General features: G+C 39.3%; 3 protein-coding genes across 5 annotated transcripts in view; 1 reads left to right on the forward strand and 2 right to left on the reverse strand.

The window, feature by feature from the left end:
* Positions 1 to 212: 212 nt before the first annotated feature.
* golgb1 (golgin B1) lies at positions 213 to 17,179 on the reverse strand. The gene is made up of 20 exons (XM_019093171.2): positions 16,849 to 17,179; positions 15,631 to 15,718; positions 14,706 to 14,867; positions 14,481 to 14,603; positions 14,123 to 14,278; positions 13,815 to 13,934; positions 13,143 to 13,256; positions 11,605 to 12,835; positions 11,369 to 11,451; positions 10,663 to 10,732; positions 5,286 to 10,305; positions 4,757 to 5,180; positions 4,412 to 4,645; positions 3,480 to 4,286; positions 3,202 to 3,386; positions 2,817 to 2,970; positions 2,421 to 2,506; positions 2,012 to 2,083; positions 1,583 to 1,673; positions 213 to 1,445 (listed from the first exon to the last, which is right to left on the reverse strand). The coding sequence occupies exons 2-20, from the start codon at positions 15,709 to 15,711 to the stop codon at positions 1,311 to 1,313; spliced, it is 9,348 nt and encodes a 3,115-aa protein (XP_018948716.2). The 5' UTR covers positions 15,712 to 15,718; positions 16,849 to 17,179; the 3' UTR covers positions 213 to 1,310.
* Positions 17,180 to 19,339: 2,160 nt separating this feature from the next.
* Positions 19,340 to 22,317, forward strand: LOC109072506 (guanylyl cyclase-activating protein 1-like). Its single transcript, XM_042742587.1, has 4 exons — positions 19,340 to 19,746; positions 21,288 to 21,437; positions 21,533 to 21,626; positions 21,748 to 22,317. The coding sequence occupies exons 1-4, from the start codon at positions 19,549 to 19,551 to the stop codon at positions 21,873 to 21,875; spliced, it is 570 nt and encodes a 189-aa protein (XP_042598521.1). The 5' UTR covers positions 19,340 to 19,548; the 3' UTR covers positions 21,876 to 22,317.
* Positions 22,318 to 24,162: 1,845 nt separating this feature from the next.
* Positions 24,163 to 26,363, reverse strand: part of orc5 (origin recognition complex, subunit 5) — a 37,147-nt gene continuing 34,946 nt past the window's right edge. For all 3 annotated transcript variants that reach the window (XM_042742678.1, XM_019093191.2, XM_042742671.1), the window contains 3 exons: positions 26,253 to 26,363; positions 25,566 to 25,678; positions 24,163 to 24,438 (listed from right to left, as the gene is read on the reverse strand). In XM_042742678.1, coding sequence (XP_042598612.1) covers positions 24,393 to 24,438; positions 25,566 to 25,678; positions 26,253 to 26,363 — 270 coding nt within the window. In that variant the 3' untranslated portion in view covers positions 24,163 to 24,392. The remainder of the gene's footprint in view (positions 24,439 to 25,565; positions 25,679 to 26,252) is intronic.

Here is a 26,363-nt window from a genome sequence, read left to right on the forward strand (position 1 = left end):
CTGTGGTAGTGATTGTTGGTGCTTTGGTGGATCACAGTTGTTTGGAGTGGTTGGTGAAGCATTGTGGGTAGTTTTCACTACTGGTAGAGATGTTTTTAAGCTGTTATTATACTGTTGTTTAAACTCCAAATGAAGGCTTTACTGTAAATCTACTGCAATGGCACCACCATGTCCAAAAATTCATTATATCATTCAACCCCACACCAGATGTGTATGTCTTCCCATAAATAGACTTTATTTCCAAAAAATAGCCCCTAGAACAGGGTAGCAGGAGGGAGAGAAAGGATCATTTACATGGATTTTACAGATAAAACACTTACTGGGCTGTTCTTAAAATCGCACTGTAAACAGAGACGACATTTTAACCACAACCTATACCACCCCTAAACAGCCCAAACAGATCAGCGTGACAGTAGTGAGAATAGGAAGTCCGGCTCCAGCTCAGAAAACTGGAAATGAGCAGAACATGAATGACTTGATGAAGCTTTTTATAACTGAAACAGAATCGAAACATCTAAAGAAATTCATGGTATTTCATTTACGTCTTTAAAGTGAATAAAAGCAATAGTAGTCCAGATGTAAAGAACATGACGTGTAGTGTGTTAAAGAAAATAAACACCAAAACAAAAAAACCGAAACACCAACAATTAAAATGAACAAATATAAATGACAGTATTGCACCAAGCTGGCAAACTAGTCTTCCATGAAAGGAAACAGTCAGCACACTAGGACATTTCTAAAGACTTCTGACGTCTTGCCATGCAGACACATCCAGTATCTCTATCAGTTTTGCCGTTACATTACACATGAATGCTTTTGAATGACTTGATGCAGAAATAAAGAGATATCAAGAAAGAAAACTAATTACAGGAAGCTGGAATGTGATCAAAATAAGACCTTTTATGTCTACCTTTATGCATTCGACAGACAATGTGAAAGATCCAGTTAAACAGATGCTGACATTTTCCAGGCGCATAAAAATTCCTTCATTAATCTGGGCTTTCTTAAAGGGTAAAACATGTTCTTGAGGAAGTGCAGGTTGTGCCCTAGTGTTACTAGCATGGACAAGCCCCATTAAACTGGGTGGAAATTATTTTTTTGCCAGAACCCTCTGATTAAAAAAAAAAAAAAAGAAAAAAAAAAAAGGAAACCCTGATCAGATGTAACTTTGGTAAATAAGCAAGGACTAATATTCTTAGAAGAATGTAAATTAATTAATCTTGTGTTAAATAATAAGTCCACTGTTTTGTATGATAAGTGAATGAGCATGTAACCGTCTCTCTCTCTCAGTAAAGCGTGATGAATCTCTCTCACAGATATCCTCCCATGCATAGCAGCAACAGCACGTGAACAGTCAGCAGGTAGAGGGACACCAGCAGAGGGGTTCGCTGACGAGAGCAGAATGCAGCTCGCAGCATCCGCAGTAACCCAGGTCCACTTCGAGTCTAAGATAAAAAAGAAAATGCATAGAAAAAATATATATATAATTCCAAAAAAATACTCAGGGTTAAATAATCAAATAATATAATCAATGCATGTTGAAACAAAACAGTGTGGAATGCATTAAAGGGGTTGCGTTTACCCGTGTAACGGTGCCCTCTGGAGGCTCGATAAGGACAGCCGTCTCTGACATCACGGCTTCAGACGCTGTCTGCCACTCCCCCTTTGTATAGCTATAAATGATGAAGACACATGTGATATTTAATCAATATTTTATGGATTTAAATGTGAAAAGTGAAGTGTAAAATATATGAATAAAAACTGCAGTTGGTTCATATGCAGTTGCCCCAAAATATAAGTAGTTCATAGGAAAGGTCCAGATGATTTAGTTTGATGTTCTGTATCTAAAACAATGATATGACATTCACATGCCTTTTTAAAGACTTAAGTGTGTGAAAGTGGCCAAATAAGTTTTGGGGCCAGTGTATTATGCTATATTTTACAGTCTGCACCAGTAATGCCCAGACCCAAGGGGCAGTGAGTTGATCTTAATCTGAGATTAGGGTCAAACCGTTTGAGGCGATCCTGTGCAGCGATGAGCTGCTCCTCTACTCGGAGTCTCTGTTCTAACTCCTCATCCAGCCTGACAGAAACACAGAGAGTTGAAGAGTTACTGTACAGCACTGGTATTATACAAAAGCCATTGATTAAAAAAAAAGGAAATTGATAAGATTGATAGGGAAAAAGACCAAACAGAGAAAAAAATTAATACATTTTATTACTGTGTGATTAGTGATACACACTAACATACTACATATCCATTTCCTTTCAAATACAGTATTAGTTGTATGTTAGCTATTATCTGGAGTATTATCTACAACTGCTATCAATGCAGTTTGTGGCACAGGTGCTGAAGAGATTGACCGCATGCAGCTGTGGATCAGTATAATTAAAAATAAGACTAAACTTGGCAGCAGTACCTTCTCTGGAGTTCAATGCACTCAGCTTTATAGCCCTCGTTGTGCTCTAGAGGGCCACCAGGGGCAGCGTCTACTGCAAGGCTTCCCTAAAGAACAAAAAAAATTAGTATTGGATGCCTCACACACTGAAGTCAATGAAACAGATCAAGGACTTCTCAGATTTACACTTAAATATACAGTGGGGTTTAACAGACTGAGACCACTTGTGAAATAAGCAAAACTGTGGCACAAGTCCAATCTCATACAAGGCGTATTAATAAACAGCAGTACAGTGAAAAGAAAAAAACCTATAAATGTCTCTAGCTACACAAAACAAGGCAGATAGATTGATGGAAAACAACATTTCTATGTTGCTTTCAATGTCTTGTATTTGAAAAGGAGACTATAGCTTCTTACCTGTCTTTGTGTGTGCTCGTGCCGGAATTTTGATGCCTGTGCTTCCTCCAGCATGGCAGTAAGCTGGCGAACCCGCTGGTCCCTTTCTGAGAGGGTGGTCAGGGTCTGCTGCTTCAAGAGCTCAGCCTGACTCTGCCAGTCCATCCTCTCAAGTCTATACATGGAAAATTTTAGTAAGAATTTGTAAGAAACAGTGTTTTTTAACTTCAGTATGGTCACCAAGTCTACAAACATTTTAATTTACATTTACCACACCAATCAAACTGGACAGAAGCTACCAAAGGGACCATACTTCCAGCAATCAGAAGCAGTGCTCTGCAAGACTACGACCAAAACAGCAGAATGGCAGCGGGCAATTGTCAATAGTTAAACCCCTGAGTCTCACCTGAGCATTTCCAGTTCTTGCTTGTATATGTCCATCTGTGCGTCTCTATCCCTCAGCTCTGCCATGATCTTTTCCTCTCGCTCCCCTGCCCTTCTTCTCTCATCATCCAGAGCTTGAGTGAGCCCGGATAGTTCACCAGATCCAAGTCTGTCCAATTCAGACCGCTGCAAGTCCAGTTGTTCCAACTGAGGTACAATTAATAGGTTGCAAATGTTATTGCAGGATGCAAAAACTAATACTTAGCCTTCCAATAAATGATCAATTCATTAATAACATACCATTCTTTCCCTGTCATTTTGCAGGGCTGCTAGGGCATTTTTTAGGCTCCACACTTCTCCTTTGGAGCCACTTGGAGGAGAAGCTGAGAGAGCTGTGAGACGCAGCTCCTTGGCCTCACGTATAGCCTGATCTCTTGCATCCTGCAGAGAGGCCATGGCTTGACCAAAAGACTGATTCTGAGCTCGAAGCTGAGAGGCTGCTTCCCTCTCCTCCAGAAGCTGCTGCTCCATCACCAGCAGGTCTCGTGCCAACTCTGCAACCCTTTCCTCGGCTGTTTCAGCTTCAGTGCGCAGGACACCGCCTTCCCAGCGCAGCTCCTTCAACTCTTTGCTGTGGACTGCCTGGGTCTCCTTCTCCGATTCCAAGGTCTCCTCCAAGGTGGTGATACGCTTTCTAGCAGCTTGGAGCTGTTCCCTCAGCTTCTCTACCTCGGCCCCTGGTGCTTCTTGCTTATCGACTCTAACAATTCCTTCACTGGCTTGGCTCAAGTTCTCCTGCTCCAATGGAGGTACCTTTCCTTGTGCAACATCTTTTACAAGAGCCTGTATTTGGTTCTCAAAATCTTGTTTCTCTCTCTCCAGGAAACTGATGCGCTCTACTTGAGCAGCTAGAATTTGCTTGTGCTGGGAGTCCTTCATAGCAAGGACCTGGTTCAGGTCATTTCTGTAGCCACGAAGCTGGGCAGCCAGCTTGGCATTCTCAGCATTAAGGTCATCTCGCTGTGACAACAAGGCTCGAATCTCCTCCTTTAACCCATTGTTTTCAGCTGCAGCCTCTTGGATCAGACTGTCCTTCTCCATCATAACCTGAGAGACCATGAGACCAAGGACGAGTTGGAATTTAAAAAGATACTTTATGCAAATTAATTATGAATTAATGCAATTTAGGATATATTTTCAAAATATAATCTAACTATTTAAAGCCACATTACCTGGAGATGTCTTTCCTCTAGCTGCTTGTATTGGCTGAGCACGCTGTCTCTGTCATCCTGCAGGGAGCCCATAGCTTTGGTAAAGGACTCAAGTTGAGCTCTGCTCTGGAAGGTGTCCTCCTCAGCCTTACGAAGCTTCTCTTTTAAACCACGCAACTCCTCTCTCTTCTGCTCCAGCTCTTTCTCTGCCATTTCGGCCCTTCCATCAGCATCCTTTCTAGCCTCCTCTACAGCCTAAAAGCAGAGAAAAATATCTATCATTTTAAGGTTTTAAATGACCTACAATGAGATTAATGTATATGCATGCATTTGTTTCAGAAGCTTTATTTTCAGTATATTAAGTACCTGTGTCACAGCTTGCTCCTTCTCACCAAGGAGCTCCATCTCCCTCTTCTCCTTCTCATCCAATGCTGCCTGAAGATTGTCAGTAAGGTTCTTTGAAGATGCCAGGTCTGTCTCCAGTTGCTCCAGCCTCAAGCATAGTCTCCTTTCTTCTGTCTCCCTTTCTTTGATCACTGCACGTGCCTCATTAGCATCACTCTGAAGCTTGTCTACTGCTTCTTCTAGAGCTTTGGTTCGGTGCCGTAATCCCTCTGCCTCTGTCTCCAGACTAGTCAGCTGGGAACGAGTTTGGGTCAGGTTGGTCTCTACCAAAGTGAGCTTCTGCTGCAGATCTCCTCTTTCTTCCTCAAGAGCTGCAAGGCTTTTATTATGTTTCTTTTCTGCCTCAGACAGCTCTAGCTGTAGGTTCTCTTCTGCCTTTTGCATTCTGTAGACATACAGCATATTCATTTTTTTTTTAATTTCTTTGAAGTTCAAGCTTAATTAATATAAATTAAAACTTTACTGAAAAAAAAAAAAAAAGACAACAAACCTTTCCAATAAATTCTGCAGCTCCTCTTTTTGGGTGGTCTCCCTCTGGAGTTGCTCAGCAAGTTTTTTAGCATGGGTCTCAGCCTCCCGAACATCAGCCTCCTTTTCCTGTAGCTCACTATGAAAACGACTCTCCCAATGCTTGGCCTCATCCAGCACTCGATCACGATCATCCTGCAAGGATGACATGGAGCGCGAAAAGGCTGCTAACCGAGCCAGTGCTTCATCCAGACGTGCCTGCATTTCCTGGGCATGCCTGTCTGCTGTCTCAGCAATGCTCCTTGCCTCAAGAGTTGCCTCTTCCTCCCTCTCCCGCTCCCGGTAAGATTTCTCTAGTCTTAATTCCATCTGTTTAAGCTCGGCTCCAAGACGATACCTGACTTCATCCAGGGTACGCTCCGCATCTGCCTTCAACTCAGCTTCTTTGCACTGTACCAGTTGTTCAGCAGCTAGTTTGTCTGCTTGGGCCTGCTTTGCTTCTTCCAGCGCCATGTCCAGCTTCCCTTTACATGTTGAAAGTTCAGATGCAATACTTTTTCTGTCTTGCATAATCTTTGCAATTTCCAAGCGTGCTGCCTCAAGCTCTGCACTCACCTCATCTCTTCCCAAAGTCAATGACTTAAATTCTTTAACCAGTTCACTTATCCTTTCCTGGTACTCAATGCAGTCTTTCTGTAGCTGACGAACTTCCATTTGCTTCTCCCTCAGCAGCTCCTCAAGTTGACGTGTCCTATTTTGACTACCTTCTTTAAACCTCTGTGCTGATTTCAACTTCTGCTCCAGCTCTCTTTGTTTGCCTGCCTCAGCCTCTGCTCTTTCTCGTTGGGCCTGCCTCATGTCCTCTTCCATCCTGGCTGCCCGGTCCCTCTCACTTGCCACCTCAGCCTCCAGCTCAGCCCTCTCTCTCTCCAGTTTCTCCAATTCCTTCTGCATGTCTGTTAGGTGATCACGACTGTCAGATGCCTCTTGCTGGTAGCCCGCAATGCTGCCATTGAGCTGAGCCAGCTGGTTCATTAACTGCTCCTCCAAGTCATCCCTTTCAGCCTCTAGGCTAGTGCGAAGTTCTTGCAGTTGGGTCTCTTTCTTAGAGAGCTCTTCCTTCTGAAGACCCTCTCTTTCTAAAGACTCCTGTAGGTTCTGCTTGAGGAAAGCAAGCTCTGCATTAAGCGTTGACTCTTGCTTGCTTCTGGATTCCATGTGATCTTCAAGAGCAGCTTCAAGTTCCTTTATTTTATTCTCTGCTGTTTTGAGAGAGGCTTCCAGTTCCTTGAGCCTCTCCTCTGTTTGAGCTGTCATCTCAACGTTTGCTTGCACTTCTGTGACTTCTTGTTCAAGAGCAGTACCAATGGATTCCAATGGCTCTTGAATTTCACTTAAATCAGGACTTCTCTGCTGTGTGACAACTTTAACTTCATGAATAGCTTCCACGGAGCATGTGTCCAGGGTCTCACTGCCCTTTTTGTCAATTTCCTCAGCCAAACGCTGTCTCAACTCCTCAGCTTCATGCTCCAAAGAGTTTTTTTCATCCATAACGATATTGTAATTTGTTTTCAAGGTCTCAAACTCTTTTTTGACTCTCTCAAGCTCTTGTTTCAGCTCAGTTTCTTTGTGTTTGGTCAATTTCTTCTCTTCCTGCTCCCGAAGCCTTTCATTTTCTTCCTCTAGATCCATAATCTTCTGATGCTTAACCTTGGCAAACTTTCTCATTTTTTCTTTCACAACATCCACCTCCTTCATAGCTTCCCCAGCTAATCTCTCAGCCTCTTGTCTGGCTGCCTCATGAGCTCGAGCCTTGCCTGCTAACTCCTGCCTCTCCTGTCGAGCAGCTTCAAGCACTCGTCTCACTCGTTCAGCCTCATCACTCACATTTTCATATGACTTAAGGAGGGATTCATACTCCTCTTTCATGCTTTGCACCTTTTCTTCCAACTGCCTGCACGCTTGTTCGGATTCCTCTTTGGTACTCTCTGCTTGACGTTTACATGCATCCTTCTCATTCAAAACACCCTCCATAGCAAGTTTAAGGCTCTCACAGGAGGCATGCAAACTTTGGTTTTCCAACAAAGTTCGATCCACCTCCTCAATTAACTTCTCCCTTTCTTCTTTTGCCTTGTTCAGCTCCAACTCGATTAACTCCAGCTTCTGTTGTAGCTCTAATTTGATCTTCTCAGCAGCAGCCTGTTCCTCCTTCAGCACCTGTTTCTCTTTGAGTGCTTCCTTACGTGACACAAGAGCAGCCTGCAGTTTACGTTGAAGCTGTTGGAGTTTGGCACTATTATCCTTCTCTTCTTCCTCGCGTTGTGGCATTTCTGCTTCCAGTTTTTGAGCTCTATCTTGCTCAGCTTTAAGCCCTTGTTGTAGGGAAGCAATCTGCTGATCTTTCTCCAGAACCGTTGCCTGCATCTTAAGTAAAAGAGAACTTTGTTCACTAAGCTGTTGGCTTAAATCAACAATCTCATCATTCTTGTTTTTGAGAAATTGTTTAAATTCTTCCACTTCTGACTGAAGTGCTTTGACTGGGGACTCAGCATCAGAGATGCTTCTTTTAGCTGCTTCCCAAGCCTCATCCACCTCCGCTTTCAGCTTTGCTGCATGAGTTTCAGATCTCTGACATTTCTCCCTAAGAGCTTCCATTTCCTCAGTGAGAGCATCAATCTGCCTATCCTTTTCTCTCAAGGCTTCAAGTTCTTTGCAAAGCTCTTTGAATTTGCTATCAGTGAGTGATTGAGAGGATTGGCTCTCTTGTAGTCGCACCTCTAATTCCACACGAGCAGCTTGCTCAACTCTTAATTCCTCCTGGAGAGCATTTATAATTTCCTCATGATCTTTTACCACAGGCGGTTGAGTTTGCTCACCAGGTTTATTATGTTGTTGTGACTCAGTCTCAGCAAAATCCACCCAGTCCTCCTGAACCCAATCGTTTGTCTCTGGTTTCTCCAAATTCTGTGTAGCAGACCCAACATTCCTCTCCACATCTACACTCACAACTTTATCTGTATCCTTCTTTGATTCTAGCAGTCCCTCAAGTTCCATAATACGATTCAACAATCCAATTTTTTCTCTCTCTTCAGTTTGGAGGCGTTCAAAAAGGTCACTATACTCCTCTTTCTGTTGTTTCATCTGATCAAGATGATGGCGATCGTTCTCTTGAGCTTTCACAACAGCGTCCTCATAAGCATCAGTAGCTTCCTGAAGCTTTTTATGCAATATTTCAATGTCAGATTCCATGGAAGCTATCTGTGAAATTAGCTTATTTTTGTCCACCTGTGACATTTGTTGTTCAGTTAGTTGTACATACTGCTCCGTCAAATGTTGTATTTCTGCACGTGATTCAATCAATGCTTGATCTTGGTTACTGATTTTTTGTTGCAGACTTGTTAAGGTCTCTTCTTTTAAATTTAAGTCATCTCTGGTCTCTTGCAACAAAGCCTCAAGTCTCTGTATTTCTTTCTCTTTTTCCTTAATTTCATTTTTGAATTGAAGAGTTGTTTCCTCATCTATTTCCTTTTCTTCCCTGCTGTCAGCCTCCTTATCAAAGTCTGCAACTTTTTTTAGCAATTCCTTCCGCTGTATCAGAGCTGCCTGCAGCTTTCTCTTGACCTGTTCTCCATCTTTCTTCATGGCAGCCATTTGAGTATTCAGGTCCTCCTTCTCCTTTCGTAAAGCAACAAGCTCCTCACATTCTGCTGTTGTATCCTCTTTGATTTTCTGCTGGTCATCCTTGACACTCTCAAGTTCATGTATTTGCTCTTTTAGCTTTTTGACTTCACTGGATATTGCAAACTTTTCCTCTCCAGCCTGGAGTAGTTTGGCAGTCATGCTATCACTGAGTTCCATCATCTCCTGGTCTTTCTGTGAAAGACACTTTTGTAGATCTTCCAGCTCAGCAGTCCTGTCAATGAGAGCAGTTTTTGCCATATCAGCCTCCTGAGAGACCTGCACTAATCTGCCCTCCATGTCCAAGAGCTTCTGTTCCAGTTTGGAGGTAGTGAGCTCTCTGTCCTCCAGTTGAGCAGCTAGCATTCTAGCTTGACCTTCTTGTTCAACAAGTCTTAGATGAACTTCATCAAGGCTTGCCTGTAAGGCTTTCAGCTTATCATCTTTAGAGAGAACCTCTTCCTGCGAGTTTTCAAACTGCTCAGCAACATTTTGCCTTTCTAATTTTTCTTGCTCAAACAATGCCCTAACTTCAATGAGCTCTTTCTCGTATATATTTGCCTTAGACTGAGCCTCATTTTTGGAATCTGTAAGTGACTTCAATGCTTCCTCCAGCTGGAAGACGCTCTCCTGTGATTGTAAAGCGGAGTCTTTCAACTGCTGAAGTTCTCCCAGAAGTTCACTATATCTTTTCTGAATCTCTTCTGCCAAGACCTGAGCAAAAGCCTGACCTTTGCTTGAATCTGTATTTAGCAGACTTCCCTCCTGTTGTAGATGTACCTGCACAGTTTCATGGATAACTAAAGATGGTGATTCAATATCAACTATGCAGCTTGCAACATGCTCTTCACAGGTCTCTTCCCAAGATTGCGTGGATAAGCGTAGTGAGGCAAAGTCCTGAATTTGGGGTGCCCACTCTTGAGTGCCATCTTGGTTGACTGCTTCTAGAAGAGTCCAGCTACTATGAGCCACCTCTGAGTCACTGCTTGTCACCATCTCATCCGAGGAGGTACCCTTTGATTCTCCAGGAGACTCAGGCTGAGGTGCTATAAGCTCAGGGCTACTCTCATTGCCAGCAGAGACCGATAGAACAGATGTGTCTACTGCCACAAGTGTTGTCTCTTCCTCTTGTGTGCCCTCAAGAACATCAGATAGAGCTGTAGTGTTATCATGCAACCCAGCGATATCTCTTCTGCTTGCACTATCAGCACTTTCTTCCACTGGAATACTTTTGCTTGTGGTGAGTGACAGTTTTTCTTTGAGAGCAAAGAGTTCCCTTTCTCTGTCTGCAAGCTGCTGCTCCAAAAACAGTATCCGATCTGTCTGTAATTTGTTTTCTGAACTATATCCATCTCCACTGTTATCTGAGAGTAGCATTTGTGAGAAGAAAGAAAAATCATAAGACAACCATGTGCAAATCATCAAATAACTAAAAATTAAGCATGCAAAACGTATTATGTAAATAAAAATAAACACATTGTTTCAAGAACAGATTCTTAACTTCATGTTTTTGTTTTGTGTTTTGAATGGGGGAACCAGTCTTTCCGGTTGTCCTAACTAATATCTTAACATTAGAAACAAGCTTACAAACCACAATATTAAAAGGCATGTTCTCTACCAGAGAGCAAGGCTATTATGGAAGAACATGGGACTGCTGTCACTGAAAGAAACACTGCAGTTCAAAGTACATTTAGCTACACAAGGGCAAACATTAAACTCACCCTGGTGTGCCCTGTCCAAATCCCTCACAGACAGGTCAGCCACATGATCACGTAATGACTCACCAGTAACCTAGGAAAGACAAGTCCCAGTTACAACAAATGGTATGCTTACACTAATGCATGCTTACTGAGAGGGTACTGGTTTATTTAACTGTAATAGCATTTCAATGCTATTACAGACCATACCTTTATTAATGCTTCATAATTATGCCCTTATATGTGGGGGCCAGTAATCAAAACAAATGAAGAAATTCGAGAGGATTATGATATCTCTGACCTGATAAGTTGTGAGACAAACCGTCTAGGCATTAATGTCACCTTGTGTCTGTCGCACCAGACACAGCTTGCGCTATATACATCCAAATGTGTTTGCCATTCAGACACAAACTTATTCTGTGCACCATCTCCATTGCATTAATCATTTTTTGCCCTGGTCATTAGGTGCAAATACTAAATCTGATCAGGAAAAGTAACAGCAGAGCTCTGTACAACAATCCATACAATTTTAAGCATCATTCATGTCCATAGCATAAATAATGCAGGACAGATTTAATACCAAGAAACAAATACTTTTTTTGAACACCTAAGTATGAGTGAAAGTAGCTCTTATTAATTGCTTTCAAAGCACTCATAAGTTCAAATAACAAGAACAAATATTTATCAGTGTTAATGTTTAAAACTCCATCATATTTTGCAATCCACCTACCTGAACAGTGAGAAGTTGTTCCTCTAATTCCCGTATCCTAGCAACTGCTTCCTCTCTCTCAGCTGTGCTCCTATCCAGTTGACCTAAAGCATCAGGCGCATTAAGACATAATTACTGTCTGATCATAGTACAAACAATTTGCCCTATGTTGTGGCATTGTTTGATAAAATGCTTCCAAGGACAGTTTACTCAGACCACAAAAACTGCTTTAAACTTTGTTCTCCTGGGCTGTTTACCTTGCAGAGATTGTAGAGTGAGTGTGATCTGGGACAAGCGTGCTTGACTCTCCTGCTGTTCCTCTGTAAGGTTGCTCAGCTGAGCTTCTACAGCAGGTAACACCTCTAAGAACTGTGCAGGGTCGGTAGGAATGGCTATTTCCACCTCTGCCTCCCCAGCAGTTGTCAAATTCTGAATCCCTCTCCAAAGTTTCTCCAGTGCATCCTTGGCTTGCAGTGCTGCTTTCTGTTCCTCTTTATTGGCATCCAGCGTCTCTCTTAAGGACTCAAGCTCTTTTTGCATCTGTGCTAAGTGATCTTCTTCACTCTTAGATTCTTCTTCCCTTACTCTATCCACTTCATTGAGCTTCTCCTGAAGATGATGAAGCTCTTCCATGCGACTTGCCAACTCCACCTCTAGCTTCTTTGTCATTTCCTCTTTCTGTTTCTCAGCAAGTTCCAGACAGCTTCCTTGCACGCTGGCCGGCTCCGTCTCAAACCTTGTTTGTCTCTCTTGTGATGTCTCCAGTCTTTCTCTCTCCTCAGCTCCAAGTTTTTCTCTCAGTTCATCCAACTCTGTGGTCTTTTTCAGTAACTCAGTATTGAGAGCACTGATGGTCTGCTCTTTTTCACTTTCTGTTGTTTCTGATCTGGCTTCTAGAGATACTTTCATGTTGGCCAGCTCTGCCTCAAAGCTAGTTTCTCTCTCCTTCATTTTCTCCAGAATTTCTTCCCTCTCTCTTTGCCCAGATTCAAGTTTTGCTCTCACTTCATCCAACTCTGCTGTCTTTTTCAGTAACTCAGCATTGAGGGCACTGATGTTCTGGTCTCTTTCATTTTCGGATGCGTCTAATCTAGTTTCTAGAGATACTTTCATGTTGGCCAGCTCTGCCTCAAAGCTAGTCTCTCTCTCTTTCATTTTCTCCAGAATTTCTTCCTTCTCTCTTTGCCCAGATTCAAGTTTTGCTCTCATCTCATCCAACTCTGTGGTCTTTTTCAGAAACTCAGCATTAAGTTCTTCTTTCTCTCTTTCAGCAGATTCAACCTTTCCTCTCATTTCATCCATCTCTGTGGTCTTTTTCAGCAATTCAGTGGCGGACAGTTCTCTCTCAATCTCTGAAGCCTCTAGTCTGGCTCTAAGAGTCTGGAGTTCTTCCTCAACACGCATTGCCCACTGCTGCCTCTCCTCTTCTCTCAGTCTCTGGGCTTCTGCCAACTCCAACTCCATCTGCCTGAACTGAGTAGTCAGAATCTGTACAAATGAAACATTCGTCATGTTTATAATCTTGCTAAAGGGTCTTTAATCTTAAAAAAGATTTTAGTCCAACCAGCTGTGAACACAGCATGCAACAAGAAATTCTGTTGGTTACTTAGATTCTATTTTTAAATCACACTGCTGGTTATATCTACCCTCAGTGAAATCTCACTGGTTGAAAATCACAAGAAAGATGTATGTTGCTAAGGAAAAAAAATCTCTTAATTGACTGTGATTATTCGTAACTTATTTTGCTTTCAAACATTACAAGGAAACAGTGTAAACCTTTATATGTTGTGCTGACCTGTTTCTGCTGGTCTGCACTGTTGAGCTCCTGCTGCAACATTTCTAGGACTTCTGAACGAGAACGCAAGGACTCCTCCAACTCCTCTATGCGCTGCTGGGATGCACGAAGAGCCTGTAAAAGAATACATTGGATTAGAGCAAAACAGAACCATGTGTATTGATAGACATCCTAAAAAAGCTACAGGGTTTGATTTGTTTTTTTGTCATGCATGGTGTAGAAACAGTGTTAATCCACCCATTCTTTCTTAATTCCTGTCCAACAACATGAACAAAAACATAAGATGAGTTGGACGCTGCTCATAGAATGTGGAAATGCATGTACCATGCAAGACAGCTTACATCAAAATTGCCATGGTAACATGATGAGCTATGATTTCATGCATTATAACAACACACAAATATAGCTACAACACCTCAGGGTATCCCAAAACAAAAATCCAACAAATATAGAAACAGCAAGACAATGTTACTCCCCATCTTACATCTTTGTTTACTGATGCATAATGTTTGTGTGTGTATATTTTCTTATAATAGTATTGTTTATTTATTGATTAAAGATTAACCTAAGCTCATGACACACTATTAATCACATTTATTTCTTTACCATAATATCAAAGTGGACTCTGTTTTTCGAACATGAAAAATGCAAACATGAGAAATGCAAACACACCTGCTGTAAGTCAGGGTCATTTGAAGCTTGTGTGAGATTGAGGAGTTCCTGCTCATGTTTGAGTATTTGTTCTTGAAATCGCACATCTTTTTCCTTCACCACAGTCTGCAGAAATTGGATCTGGATGACATTTAAAAAAAATAAAACAGTGGATACAGTCTTTGAGAGTGAAAGTCTGAGATTAGTTTATTACAGAAATAAAACAATAGCGGCAAAAGAACTGACCATCATATGACACATTAAAAGATGTGAACAGAATAAGCACTTATTCAGGGTGCTTAAATGAATAATTGGACCTGCGAACACACCTGCTCTGCATGACCTTCCTCTCTCACACGCTGTTCAGCTTCCCAGAGCTGATGTTGGAGGGTCATGTTGGCCGACTCTGCCTGACTGAGCTTTTCTTTCAGCTGCTGGAGTTCCTCCTCCACTCCGGGAGCCATTTGGAAGGAGCTCTCTGAATTCTAAACAAACATTTCATTTTCATACCGCCATTCAGAAAACTTTAATTCATTTGGCAATCTCCCATATTTATTACACATCTTCTTCGGGGAGCGTAAGATGAATACACTACTAATAACAATTATATTTAGTTAGCACACTATAAAAACCTATCCAAGTCCACTTCACGCTAAAAATAACAAATATGTCAGCTTGTCTCTTCACCTGACTGCTGTTGAATGCATCTTGTCCTTTCAGCTCATTGAGCTGTTTGTTCAGGGCAGCCACCTTGGCTTTGGCCTGCAGTTTAAGCTTTGTAAACTTGACTTCTGCCTGTTCTTTCTCCTCCTGTGCGAGAACAAAAACAGCCGCAAATGCAAAATCAAGCTTCAGACGTGTTGACATTCATGATCTTCTTGTTTGTTCTATTCTCGTTATGCAAGTCCACACCTTGAGCTGTTTTTCAGTGCTGGCGAGCTGGCTGTCCTTCTCTCGAATCAGCTCCTTCAGCTGAACCACCAGCTGTTCGGTCTGGGCCAGCCTCTCCAGGACCTCTTCTGAGCCCTCCGGGGATGCTTCAGCGTCAGGCTGAGGCTGAGGCACCAGACCATCCTGCTCCAAAGACAACATTCAAAAATTAGAGCGTGCTCTCTAGATGGTTAAATCACTCCCTCCCAACCGCATGTTAAAATTAAATATTAAATTCACCCTATTTTCCAAATGCATGTTACTGTGAACAATTCATCCATGTATGTGTTTCATTTCACACCGCTTCTCATCTCCCTGCACTGGTGCTGGCCTACAAAGATCCACTCTCTCCTTTGAGTCTACATCCAAATGGTGTTATCTTAGCACTGTTCTTGTTTGTCTACTTATGCTTGTATTATTCTTAAGGCTTATTCACGCCAAGAACAATAACTGTAAAGATAACTATAATGATAACTACATTAGCATTCGCTGCAGTTCTGTCGTCTAGCATTTTTAAATGCTCAAGCTCTTTAAAGTGGGATGGATTTTGATTGTTTTTCTTCTCTCATAAGCCGAAAAAAAAAAAAAACATTCTGAAAGTGATTCCTATGATATTGTTCGTCTGTGATGTTATTGCTATAGTTGTTTTATGGACTCTGCTATTCTTTTAAATTTAGAACGACTATATGTTTATTGTTATAGTTATTGTCTTTGGTGTGAACGGGCCTTTAGTGCTGCTTTTAAGATGTTTTTTTGTTTTATTGTTAATGCAATTATTTTTAAATAAGTACTTAAATGTGGAAACGCGGGCTATTATCTGATCTTTCAGCACAGTTACCAACGGAGTAATTTCTTGGCATTGACCCAAAATATCACTCCAAGGATTGTTCAGATGTTGTCAGCTCACCTGGAAGTCTCCATCGGAGCGTTCCTCACCCGAGAGCTCCTGGAGGACAGAGGACACCCCTTGGGTCAGCCGGCTAAACATGGCTGACCTGCATGTAAATGCACAGAGTATTGTGTATCAAGCTCTGTATTGTGTGCATTACTGAAACTGCTCTGACATAGTTAGGACACAAGTCAAGATAAAACCAGAATCACATAAAGTCAGATAATCATATAAAGACTTCCCATCTGGGACACAATTCACACTTATGCACAACAACATCAAAAGTTCAAATGATTACAGAATTAGTGAAAAATTTCATTTTAAATGTTACATGAGGGTAGAACTTCGGCGAATCATGACCACACTACCTAAAAGGGTCATCTCTAGATCCCATATCAGGAAATCAACTAGTAATACAATGAAATAAGACCATGGTAATTATTCAAAGCACCTTTGAAATACCATCTAGACTTTTTAAATTAAATTGCACTCACTATTAATTAACAGTTTGGCATTAAATACTCAGTTTATATAAATATAACACTTCTGTTCTGCATTACACCACATTAATAAATCCAATATATGCCGCATAAAGGAAAAGATCTCACCGAATGGTTAGTCTGAATATTTGTTAGTTTATATACTTGCCGTATTTCACTTTGATTATGATTGGACACAGACTGTGAGCACATCATATGCATAATTCATAACTAGAACACTTGATGAACTCATATCTGTTACGCAATGCGTGTCCCTTGTACTGATAATAAATACAGCAGGCGTGCACGCCTGTATAACAATAATATATGTCTGTATTTCCTGATAATGAATAACCACCTTGAGTCATAAAGCGGAGAAAACCGAACAGAACCGAAGAACGCCGAAACTGAGAAGCTGACGACTGCGGCTGCGTCGCTTTCATTTTGTCCACACAACAGCAAAGATTATTGAGCGACTCTTCTTCCTTGTGTTTTAAAATCGATTGGTATAAGAGCACATGATCGACACACATAAAGGTATGACTTTTATTTTTGATAAGGGTTATAAAATGGCATTAATAAAGCCCAATGAGCGGCAGTAATGAGCGCAAGCTGTATCTGGGCTCTAGCTGATGATTCGTAAACAACTATATAACGATATTTATAAATGTAACGCTAAGTTAGTTGCGTTCGTGCATGTCAGCGCATGAATACATTTAAAGGCATCTTGTTAATGTTATTTAAGCATGAAACTGACCTGTGTATTCGGCGCAGGGAAGAGCTGCGTGGTTTATTTGATCAATTTCGTCTCCAGGATTTTAGAGCCACATCACCAAACATCCCGGAAACAGAAACGCAGCGCTGTGATTGGACCGCGCAAGGGAGCGTGTGAAAACTACTAGTGACCCAGTGTGCCGCATATAACTCTGCTCCAAGGGACCGTCCACAAAAATAAAACGTAGAATCCAACTAAACTAGGTATGGTTGCTTGCAAGAGATAATAGGAGCCAGTTGCAACTATTACTTTAGGTTTGGAGTTACATCATGGTACAAAACAGAACGGGACGACATGATTTAAAGCTTAACATGATTATTAATTATGCAAAACAGTTGGGACGCAGTCTCGTTCTCCTGGCACACTACACCACAGTGTTTGTATGCTTTGTATCTCGCTCTGTGAACTGTTTTTTGGAAGTGATCAAGTGGATTTCGGTGTTTGCCAGATACACGGTAGCGGTATTCGACTCTATTCATAGGAGCCTACACTGGTGGACCAGAAGCCACAGAAGGACGTCCATAGAGATGCTCTCCAGCAGCGAAACAGAGTCAGACTGATGAAGGACATAAAGTGCTTATGAACTCAAAGAGAATGTTCCCGGAAAAAAATTATTCATGGATCTTAAATGGATTTACAAGAACAATATCAATGCATCGGTACATGTAGAAGTTTGTAATGTTTCTGTACTACTTGAGTTGTATGTTGCAAGTCTTGAGTTTTTGTTCATTTCAAGGGGCTCGTTGTAAGCACTGAGGTCTAGAGGTTATGGAAGAGTCCACCACTGTTATAACCACACCAGACCGACTGGAGACTGAACACAACACCTGTTTCTCAGGTCTAAACCAGTATTCTACCGGAAGAAAACAATGAAGAATTTTTTTTATTACACATCCATTTAATGTAGATTAATAGAAGAGCCAAATCATTACCATTAGCACATATGTATATTTACCAACTTTATTTTATTTAATGTCTGTGGTTGGAGCAAATATACAGTATGTTGGGTAAAAGAGTAAAATATATTCTGAAACAAGTGGGAATTTGTATCATCAGTAGCAGACGATACTCTAATCATCGTCATTTGTGTGGACCAATTCAGCTCCAACATATGATTTATTGGACTTCTTTTGCATTTCAGGGTTTCTTAGAAGTGAGGAGTGCTACTTCAGCATCACTGATATACCATTACAGTTTTATTTTTATTCAGTATTTTATTTTTATATTTTCTTTTGTCATTTCAGGCAATGTTTATTCATTTTGAGTGATATCGATGTTTATTTTTATGGTTTTAGTTAATGATAATAACCCTGAGTTTGGTACACTTCTATAGTGGTGAGTGGTGATTTTTGTATTCTCATTTGCTTCAGTAGCAAAAGAAAGAAATCACAGTAGGGTTTTCCTTGATTTTCCAAAAGAGGGGAAAAAATAGATTGATTAACAACACCCTCACAGCTATTTTTGTATTGATTTATTCATTGCTCTCAAAGTATAGCATATAAAGTAGGCTACAATAAATTAATTAAAATATAAAATATAAAGAAACATTAATTTACAATTTTTGTAAAAATGGAAACATGTCATCACAGACTGTGAAAAGGGTCCATTGCAGTTTTCCTATGGCCAGATTGTGACTGTGTGCCAGTGCCCCCATTTCAGGAACACAAGCTTTTAATATTGTCTATATTATTACTTATCCAAAACATCATATCGACTGATTCTCTGTAATGGAAAACACTGTAGTACTGTCATGCTCAACAAAATGCATTTTTAAGACTTAAGTTTTACTTAGTTTGAGATAAGAGTAATACACAGCGTTTTGGATCTCTGAATGTTATAATAGGCTCAATTTCTTGTGGAACTGTATCTCAAAGGCACATTTCATTCCTGTTATACTGTCTATGATCGGTGAGCTTTTAAATGGTAAAACTATTATTACTATTAATGTTGAATAATTTATAAACCCATGTAATATGGATGTGATATATAATTTGACAATCAAATGGTAACAAACTGATTGTTTTATTTTTTCATGTGAAGAATGTGGAGGTTCCAATGATTTTTGGCATTATACAACAAATTCTACAGTACATTATATATAATTTTGCCACTATAATGTTTGCAACTGCATTTTTTTTAATTATTAGGAAGATTGCAAATATTGATACGTAATTAGGCCAATTGTAAAGGCTTTGTCATGTATGAAAAAAATATATCTGCTGAAGCTTGTTACCTTGGTATATGATGATGGCTCAGAATTGTGACATGGCTTCTAACATGTATTTATATGAATATTTATCAGCTGACAATTTGAAAATAAACTTGCATACGAGAAATGCTGATGCAGTTGCATCTGTTCACAGGCCGTCACATGGGAACATTTGTCAGCATGTCCCCAAGCTCACATGCAATTACCAATGGCCATCCCAGCCATGGTCATCCTTAAGCCTCATTTACAGTGAGCTGGATTAGTCGCAGTTAATATCAATAAGATGGAGTTGGTGGGGCGTGTCTGATCCCAGGCCAGTACAAAATCCTCGTGAGGGTGCCCACCTCTTTCTTAGATCCCAGTGTCGTGTGTCTGTGAGAAGCGAAACACTCGCCTGCACAGCAGACCAGTTGGGATTTCTGACAGAGTAGCTCCAGTCTTGCTCGCCAAAACAATCAGTTCTCAGTTGAGTGATGGGGAATTCAACGAGCAGCACCGTGGACGACCTGCAGGCCGTTGAAATGCATCTGTGGTATAAGAAGTTCATGACTGAGTGTCCATCTGGTCAGCTCACGCTGCATGAGTTCAAACAGTTCTTCGGGCTCAGAGGCCTGGATCAAGAGGCCAATGCCTACATCGAGCAGATGTTCCGCACATTTGACATGAACAAGGTGAGTGAAAGTTCATTTTGAGTGGATAGTAACAGTTGCTAAGGATGCCTTTGAAAACATTCTGCTTTCAAAGACGGTTTCAGCATTGATGGAATATTTGATGTTTCAGGTTATAATATGCAGGTTTTGAGACTCATTGCATTCTGTTAAATCAGATTTTACATATATACGGTATACATATATATACAGATTTGATTTATATACTGTTCAAAAGTTTGTTGTCAGTATGATTTAAAAAAAATAAATTTATACTTTTATCCAGTGAGGATGAACCAATTGTTACAAAAGATTTCTATTTAAAATAAATGCTGCTGTTTTGAACTTTATATTCAACAAAGAATCTTGAAAAAAAAATTTTGTAACAATTTCCATGAAAATATTAAGCGGCACAACTCTTTTCAACATTGATAATAATAAAAAATGCTTTTTGAGTACCAAATCAGCATATTAGACAGATTTCTAAGAGATCATTTGACCCGAACGACTGGACTAATGGCTGCTGACTCTTAAAAACATTTAAAAAATCTTATAGAACCCAAACTTTTGAATATAAACGCATATTTGCCGATCACTGTACACACGTCAGCACACGTGAGTTCATTATTTATCAAATCAGATCCGAGCAAATCTCAGATCATTCTTACCGTGTTGTCTGGCTCTATATTTATAGGGCTATATTTGGCAGTTCATGTCAGCTTTTATTTACAGACTCGTGTTAATACAATGAATAATGAGCTTATCTATGAGATTAAGATTTACAGATTGTTGAACAGGTTTGAGATTGTATTATAGAAACCAATCCCATTCACGTGCAGTAACAACTGTTTAATTTCTCCACACCAAAACATGTTTTCATAATTGAGTCCCAATGGGATTTTCAAATGAGTTTTAAGCTTCATGATGTTATTGCTACTCATATCTCGATATGAGCATTTCATACAAGATTCCCAGCGTGTATTTCAAACGTTAATCTTAATTATCTTATTTAATGAGTATGTCATTACCTCTGTCTTAAAGTCAATATGCGTCATCAAACTCATACATACATATCTCCACATTGACAAACCTCAACGTTGCCATGACCTTCCTCCGTGACACTGCCCTAGACAGTTGGGATCTGTCATAAAACAGAGGTGACATTTGGAGGAAAGTGTGTTGACCTGAGGATTATGTCTGCGACTAGCGGCTGGTGTCCGTGTCTCAGACACAGACCTTAGAATTGGCAGTAATCCTACAGAGGGCACCTTCATCATCCCAGTCGTGATCCTCCACACCTCCATCACATAAACAAGAGACAAAGGACATCCAGCTGCTTTAGGATTCATTACGGTCTAATGTGGGAACACATCCCTAATATAAAACATATTACAACTTATTAAAAATAAAATCCAGATGTGGATGCCGATTGATAAATCATTTGTTCTAAGCCATAATGCAAACCAACCATATCAGACATAAAACGGTATATATGACATCAATCACAATGGTCTCCAGTGTTTAGAATGTATTATGTTTCTTAAACGAGTTTCTCTCTTTTGCAGGACGGTTACATAGACTTCATGGAGTATGTGGCTGCTCTCAGTCTTGTAATGAGAGGCAAGATGGAGCACAAACTGCGCTGGTATTTCAGACTTTATGATGTTGATGGCAATGGCTGCATTGACAGACACGAGCTCCTGAATATCATAAAGGTAGGAAAGATAATGTTAGTACAAACTGTACTAAATGGCTATGAAAAGATAACATAAATCCTTTTTTTTTTTTTTTTTTTTTTTTTTTACATTAGGCCATCCGTGCCATCAATGGAAGTGAGTCACAGGAATCGAGTGCTGAGGAGTTTACAAACCGAGTGTTTGATAGGATCGACGTCAATGGAGATGGTGAGTGTAATCACAATCGGAATTGAAATAAGATTCTAATCTTAAAAGACATATTCAATCTTTAAAAGAGTATGATTATGATTTGCCTGTCTATGGTCGCTAACTGTTCTCCATTCAACAGGGGAGCTGTCACTGGAGGAGTTTGTAGCAGGGGCACGTACTGATGAAGAATTTATGGAGGTGATGATGAAGAGTTTAGACCTTTCGCACATTGTGGCCATGATCCATAACCGGAGACACAGCGTCTAAGAGACCGTCCGCATTCATATATGCCACTTACGGTTCTCCCTTAGAGTCTCTTGATCACAAAACAACTGTCTAATTCTGAAAGCACTTTAAAGCACGATCACTTCAAACAGAGATTTGAGCTAAAGAGGCCAAGAGATGAAATTGGTGTGGGACGTCCCACGTCTAATAAACTTCTTGCTAAGGCTTCATTGGAAAAGAATCAGTATGACATGGATGTTTTATAGATTATACATTTATAGTTTTATTAGTTACTTTATCAACAAAACATTTAAAAAATTTTAAAATACATATTTTTGGATCACTTGTTTTAGATGCCTCAGAGTAAGAAATTGATAAATATCTGACTAATAAGTGGTTAACAAATACATTTGTTCAAAAGTTTGGGGCCCTCAATGCTGCATTACCGGATAAAAAAAAAAAACACATTAAAAACAGTAATATTGCTAAATATTATTGCAATTTAAAATAACTGTTTTCTTTTGAATGCATTTTAAAATGTAATTTATTTATGTCAAATGTAATTTATTCATGTCAAAGCTGAATTTTCAGCAGCTCCAGTTATACTATCAATGTTGAAAACTTCATATTTTTAAATACTTAATATTTTTGTGAACACTGCTATATATTTTTGAGAATGTACAAAAGAACTGCGTTTATTAGAATTAGATTTTTTTTTGTAACCATTTAAAAGTTAAACTGTCACTTTTTTAAAGTTTTTTTTTTAATGACTGTTCAAGGGAAGGTATTTTTGGAACTGTAAATGGCCACCTTTTTTTTATAATTTCATCTCTTTTTTTTTAACAGAAATTTAAACGATTCTCCAGTCTGATTTAGTCTCTCAATATAAGGTTTAAATTGGCAAATACATATTAGTTGAACTTTGATTTAAATTATTTGAAGAATACACATTGAAATAGTATTCCACTGCATGTAAAACTCTTGTCAGGTTAGGAATGTTTACTTCTTTATAGATATGTGTATACTATATTTATTACTTTTGCATATTATTATAATCTCTGCAATGTTTAAGAATGAAAGTGGCTTGTTCTGCATTCACATAGACATATTATAAGGGTGCCTTCTGTTGTAGGACAACAGGATCTACTTTAAGCTTGTTAATGAACTGCTTGTGCTTCCATTTGAATATTAAAAACCTAATAACTGGTGTAAGTTCATGTATGTATTAATTAACTGCAATCACCAAAATGACCCTTTGCCCTTGTGTCTCAAGCCTCCTTCTATTCGAACTACGTCACAGTGTGTGAGAAAACACATGAGTCACATTTGGAGCCTTTTTAACTGCGGTCCTTCAGTTTCTATGACAACCCCAATCTATTACCATGGAGACCTTGTGAGTCAGACGAAGCATCAGTAACCTCTGAAAAGCTGAATTAAGAGACCAAAATTCTAAAAACCTAAATTTCAGTTAATCACTTACACTCTATTGCACACACTGCTCCTTTCTCCCAGATCCTCATTTAGTCATTGTTCTGGGTTGTGTCTGTCTGCATCCAAGAGGGTGATTGGTATTCATGACAACTTTGCCATCTTGTCGCAAAAGTATAAGGAGGCCAGTCCTCTGAGCGGAGCTACTCTTCTACAAAGGATCCAAATAACACAAAACATATTACAATATAGAGATCTCACTCATTTAAATGTGGCTGAATTGGCATGTGAAGCTATGGTATTACTGTGAAGCCCGGGTGGGATCTTATGCCAGCCATCATGCTGCAAAAACACTGCATGAACATCAGCAGATGGGAATAAAGCCTAATAGATATAAATTAATTATTTACTACAATCAATTACTAGTAGAGCTTGTACTGGTTCTTAGCATAATACACTTTGAGCAGAGCACACATAGGAGCCCCTTCTTTAAAATATATATATATTTGTATATGTGTATATATCATGCACCTTATTTCAAATGATCATTTTTTACTAATATTTTTACAAGAATGCATTAAATTGATTAAAAGTGATGGTAAAGACATTTATTATGTTACAAAAACTATTTCTAATTCACATAAATGCTGTTTTTTTTCTATTCATCTGAGTAATGGTTGCTGGAAATTCAGCTTTGCCATCATTAAAATAAATTACATTTTAAAAACTATTAAAATTATTTTAAATGGTAATAATATTTCACAATAACTATTGTTACTGTACTTTTGATCAAATGAATGCAGCCTTGGTGAGCATTATAGACTTCTTTCAAAAAAAAAAAAAAAAAAACAATCACCAAACTTTTGACCGGTAAAGCATGAAAAGTAAATAGGACCCATTATTGTAACAAACTATACAGTATTTATTAGACCAATATTAAGTTGTGTCACACATTATCACAAAAAAAACCCCATCAAATTTCCCTTTAAGGAAAGAGTCTCTTGTATAAACTGGGAGTATTTTCCTGTGGTGACATCTGATTGAAGTTCTTGTAACATCTTTTATCCTGCAGTCTATTCACATCCATGTGATTTTGTCCGATTAGATGCTTGGTTCATATCCACTGCAAGATCACAGGAAGTCGTACAGATACTTCACCACATCGAAGCCTACAGTTCTAGAATGAAAAACAGAAATAGTCAAACTAGCACACAGCCAAACTATTATATGTAGGGCTGGGTATCGTTTAAAAATTTGTAATATTGATACCGATACCTTGACTTTGATACCAGTTCCTGAAAGATACTTTTTCAATATCAATTTTAAGAAATTCAATTTAACAAGATTACATTACCTCAAAAAAACTTACATTACATATAACAATTTTTTTCAGTTTGTTAAGGTTTTTACAGACTCATCTCCTGAGCCACTGCACAAAGGAACAAAATAATACCAACACAAATCAGTGCAAGTAGTTTTCAGTACAAAATAAACAGTTTTAAGTCAGTATGTGAGGATCACTGCTGCATGCTTAAGATCTTTAAATCACTCAGTTCTTCTTTTTCTTCAAAAATGAGCATGTCCACTTTTATAGGAGACTGACAAGCCTTTTTTCACCAAAGATGTCCCCAAGCTATGTTTACACTAATGCGTTTTTATTTTAAAATGCATAGCTTAGACAGAATCATCATTTCTATTCACTTTCCACTGATTTACGTGATCTGATGAGCATTAGCTGTTTCTAGCATTGTCTGCTTGTTTTCTCCTCTGCAATCTGACTCAGAGGAAGCTCATTCGCTGCTTATCTGTCAATCATATTACGCGTTCATAACCCATCCTGTCTCCGATGATGAACGTGCGTTTTCTTTCATGCCTCGCCAGAGCCAATCACTGATTTAGGCACATAAAGCATGCTGCAAGCTTACTGGCACACTGACTTTGATGAAATTAACCCCTATGATGTGCCTTACAAATATGGAACTCAATACCCAGCCCTAATTCTGCGTGTATCTAATGGTTAGTAAATGTAATCAAAGACACCGTTTATACCTGGAATTAACTCTGTTTTAGGTAATATGATCACAAATGGTTAAAACCAAGTTCTTGTGTATGGAGTAACGCATTGAAGTAGATAGTGACGTAAACACAAAATGAGACATCCTCCACTCGAAATCAGATCACAAGATGTCACAGAAGATGCAAGTTACTAACAGGTGTAAACAGTGATCTCTCTTTTCTGACCACTTGTGATTGGATCACAAGACCGAGGGCCAAAAGGTCTAACAATCTCACACACACACACACCTGGAGATCGCAAGAATGAAGTCCAGTGAAACTGAACATTTGTATTTGGGTGAATCCAGCTGGTCATCATGCCCCACCTGAGAGAGAAGCTGCAGAGTAACTAGTGATGAAATCTGTAAGACAGAAAGCAAACTATGTATTTCATATGCATTCATATCAATTATAATATTTATTTAATGTCATAATATCTGATTCAAGTTCAATGGATTATTAAAGCTTTCTGGGCCACCAATGTGTGTCCCATAGGAAACTTTATTAGAAAAATTATTAAAATGTAAATAATCACACAATGAGTCACAGGCAGTTAACCTTTAAAAACAAATAAGGTTATTATACTTGCTTTCAAACAAGTTTTAAAATACACAAGCTCTTATAAAGAGCAATATCTAACCTATGAAATATTTTACAGCACAAAAAAGTGTATTTATTTTTTTAAAGGCCTTGAAGTCACAATTTTAAAATGGATTATTAGATATTAATCAAAATACGCTGTTAATTTATCAAGGAAAACTAATTACGTTTTGACAGAATAATTAATAAAAATAAAAAAGATGAAGCACTGCCACCCAGTGTCCAAAATGATTCCAAGATTTGCTTGTGCATTGATCATAAATCACCCCTTATTGCCTCGAATGAGCTAATTAAAATGAATGGCGTAGTTTGTTATCATTTGATCAATTAAATTACCTGTGAGAAGATACTGGCTGTGGGTGCAACCCTGCTATCAACCACACTGTAGAATATGGCCATCAGTCTGTCAAGAGGAAAAGGCTTCGGTCCCAACAGATGGTTACTAGT

The sequence above is a fragment of the Cyprinus carpio genome, chromosome A4 (assembly GCF_018340385.1).
Source record: "Cyprinus carpio isolate SPL01 chromosome A4, ASM1834038v1, whole genome shotgun sequence".
Classification (NCBI taxonomy): domain Eukaryota; kingdom Metazoa; phylum Chordata; class Actinopteri; order Cypriniformes; family Cyprinidae; genus Cyprinus; species Cyprinus carpio.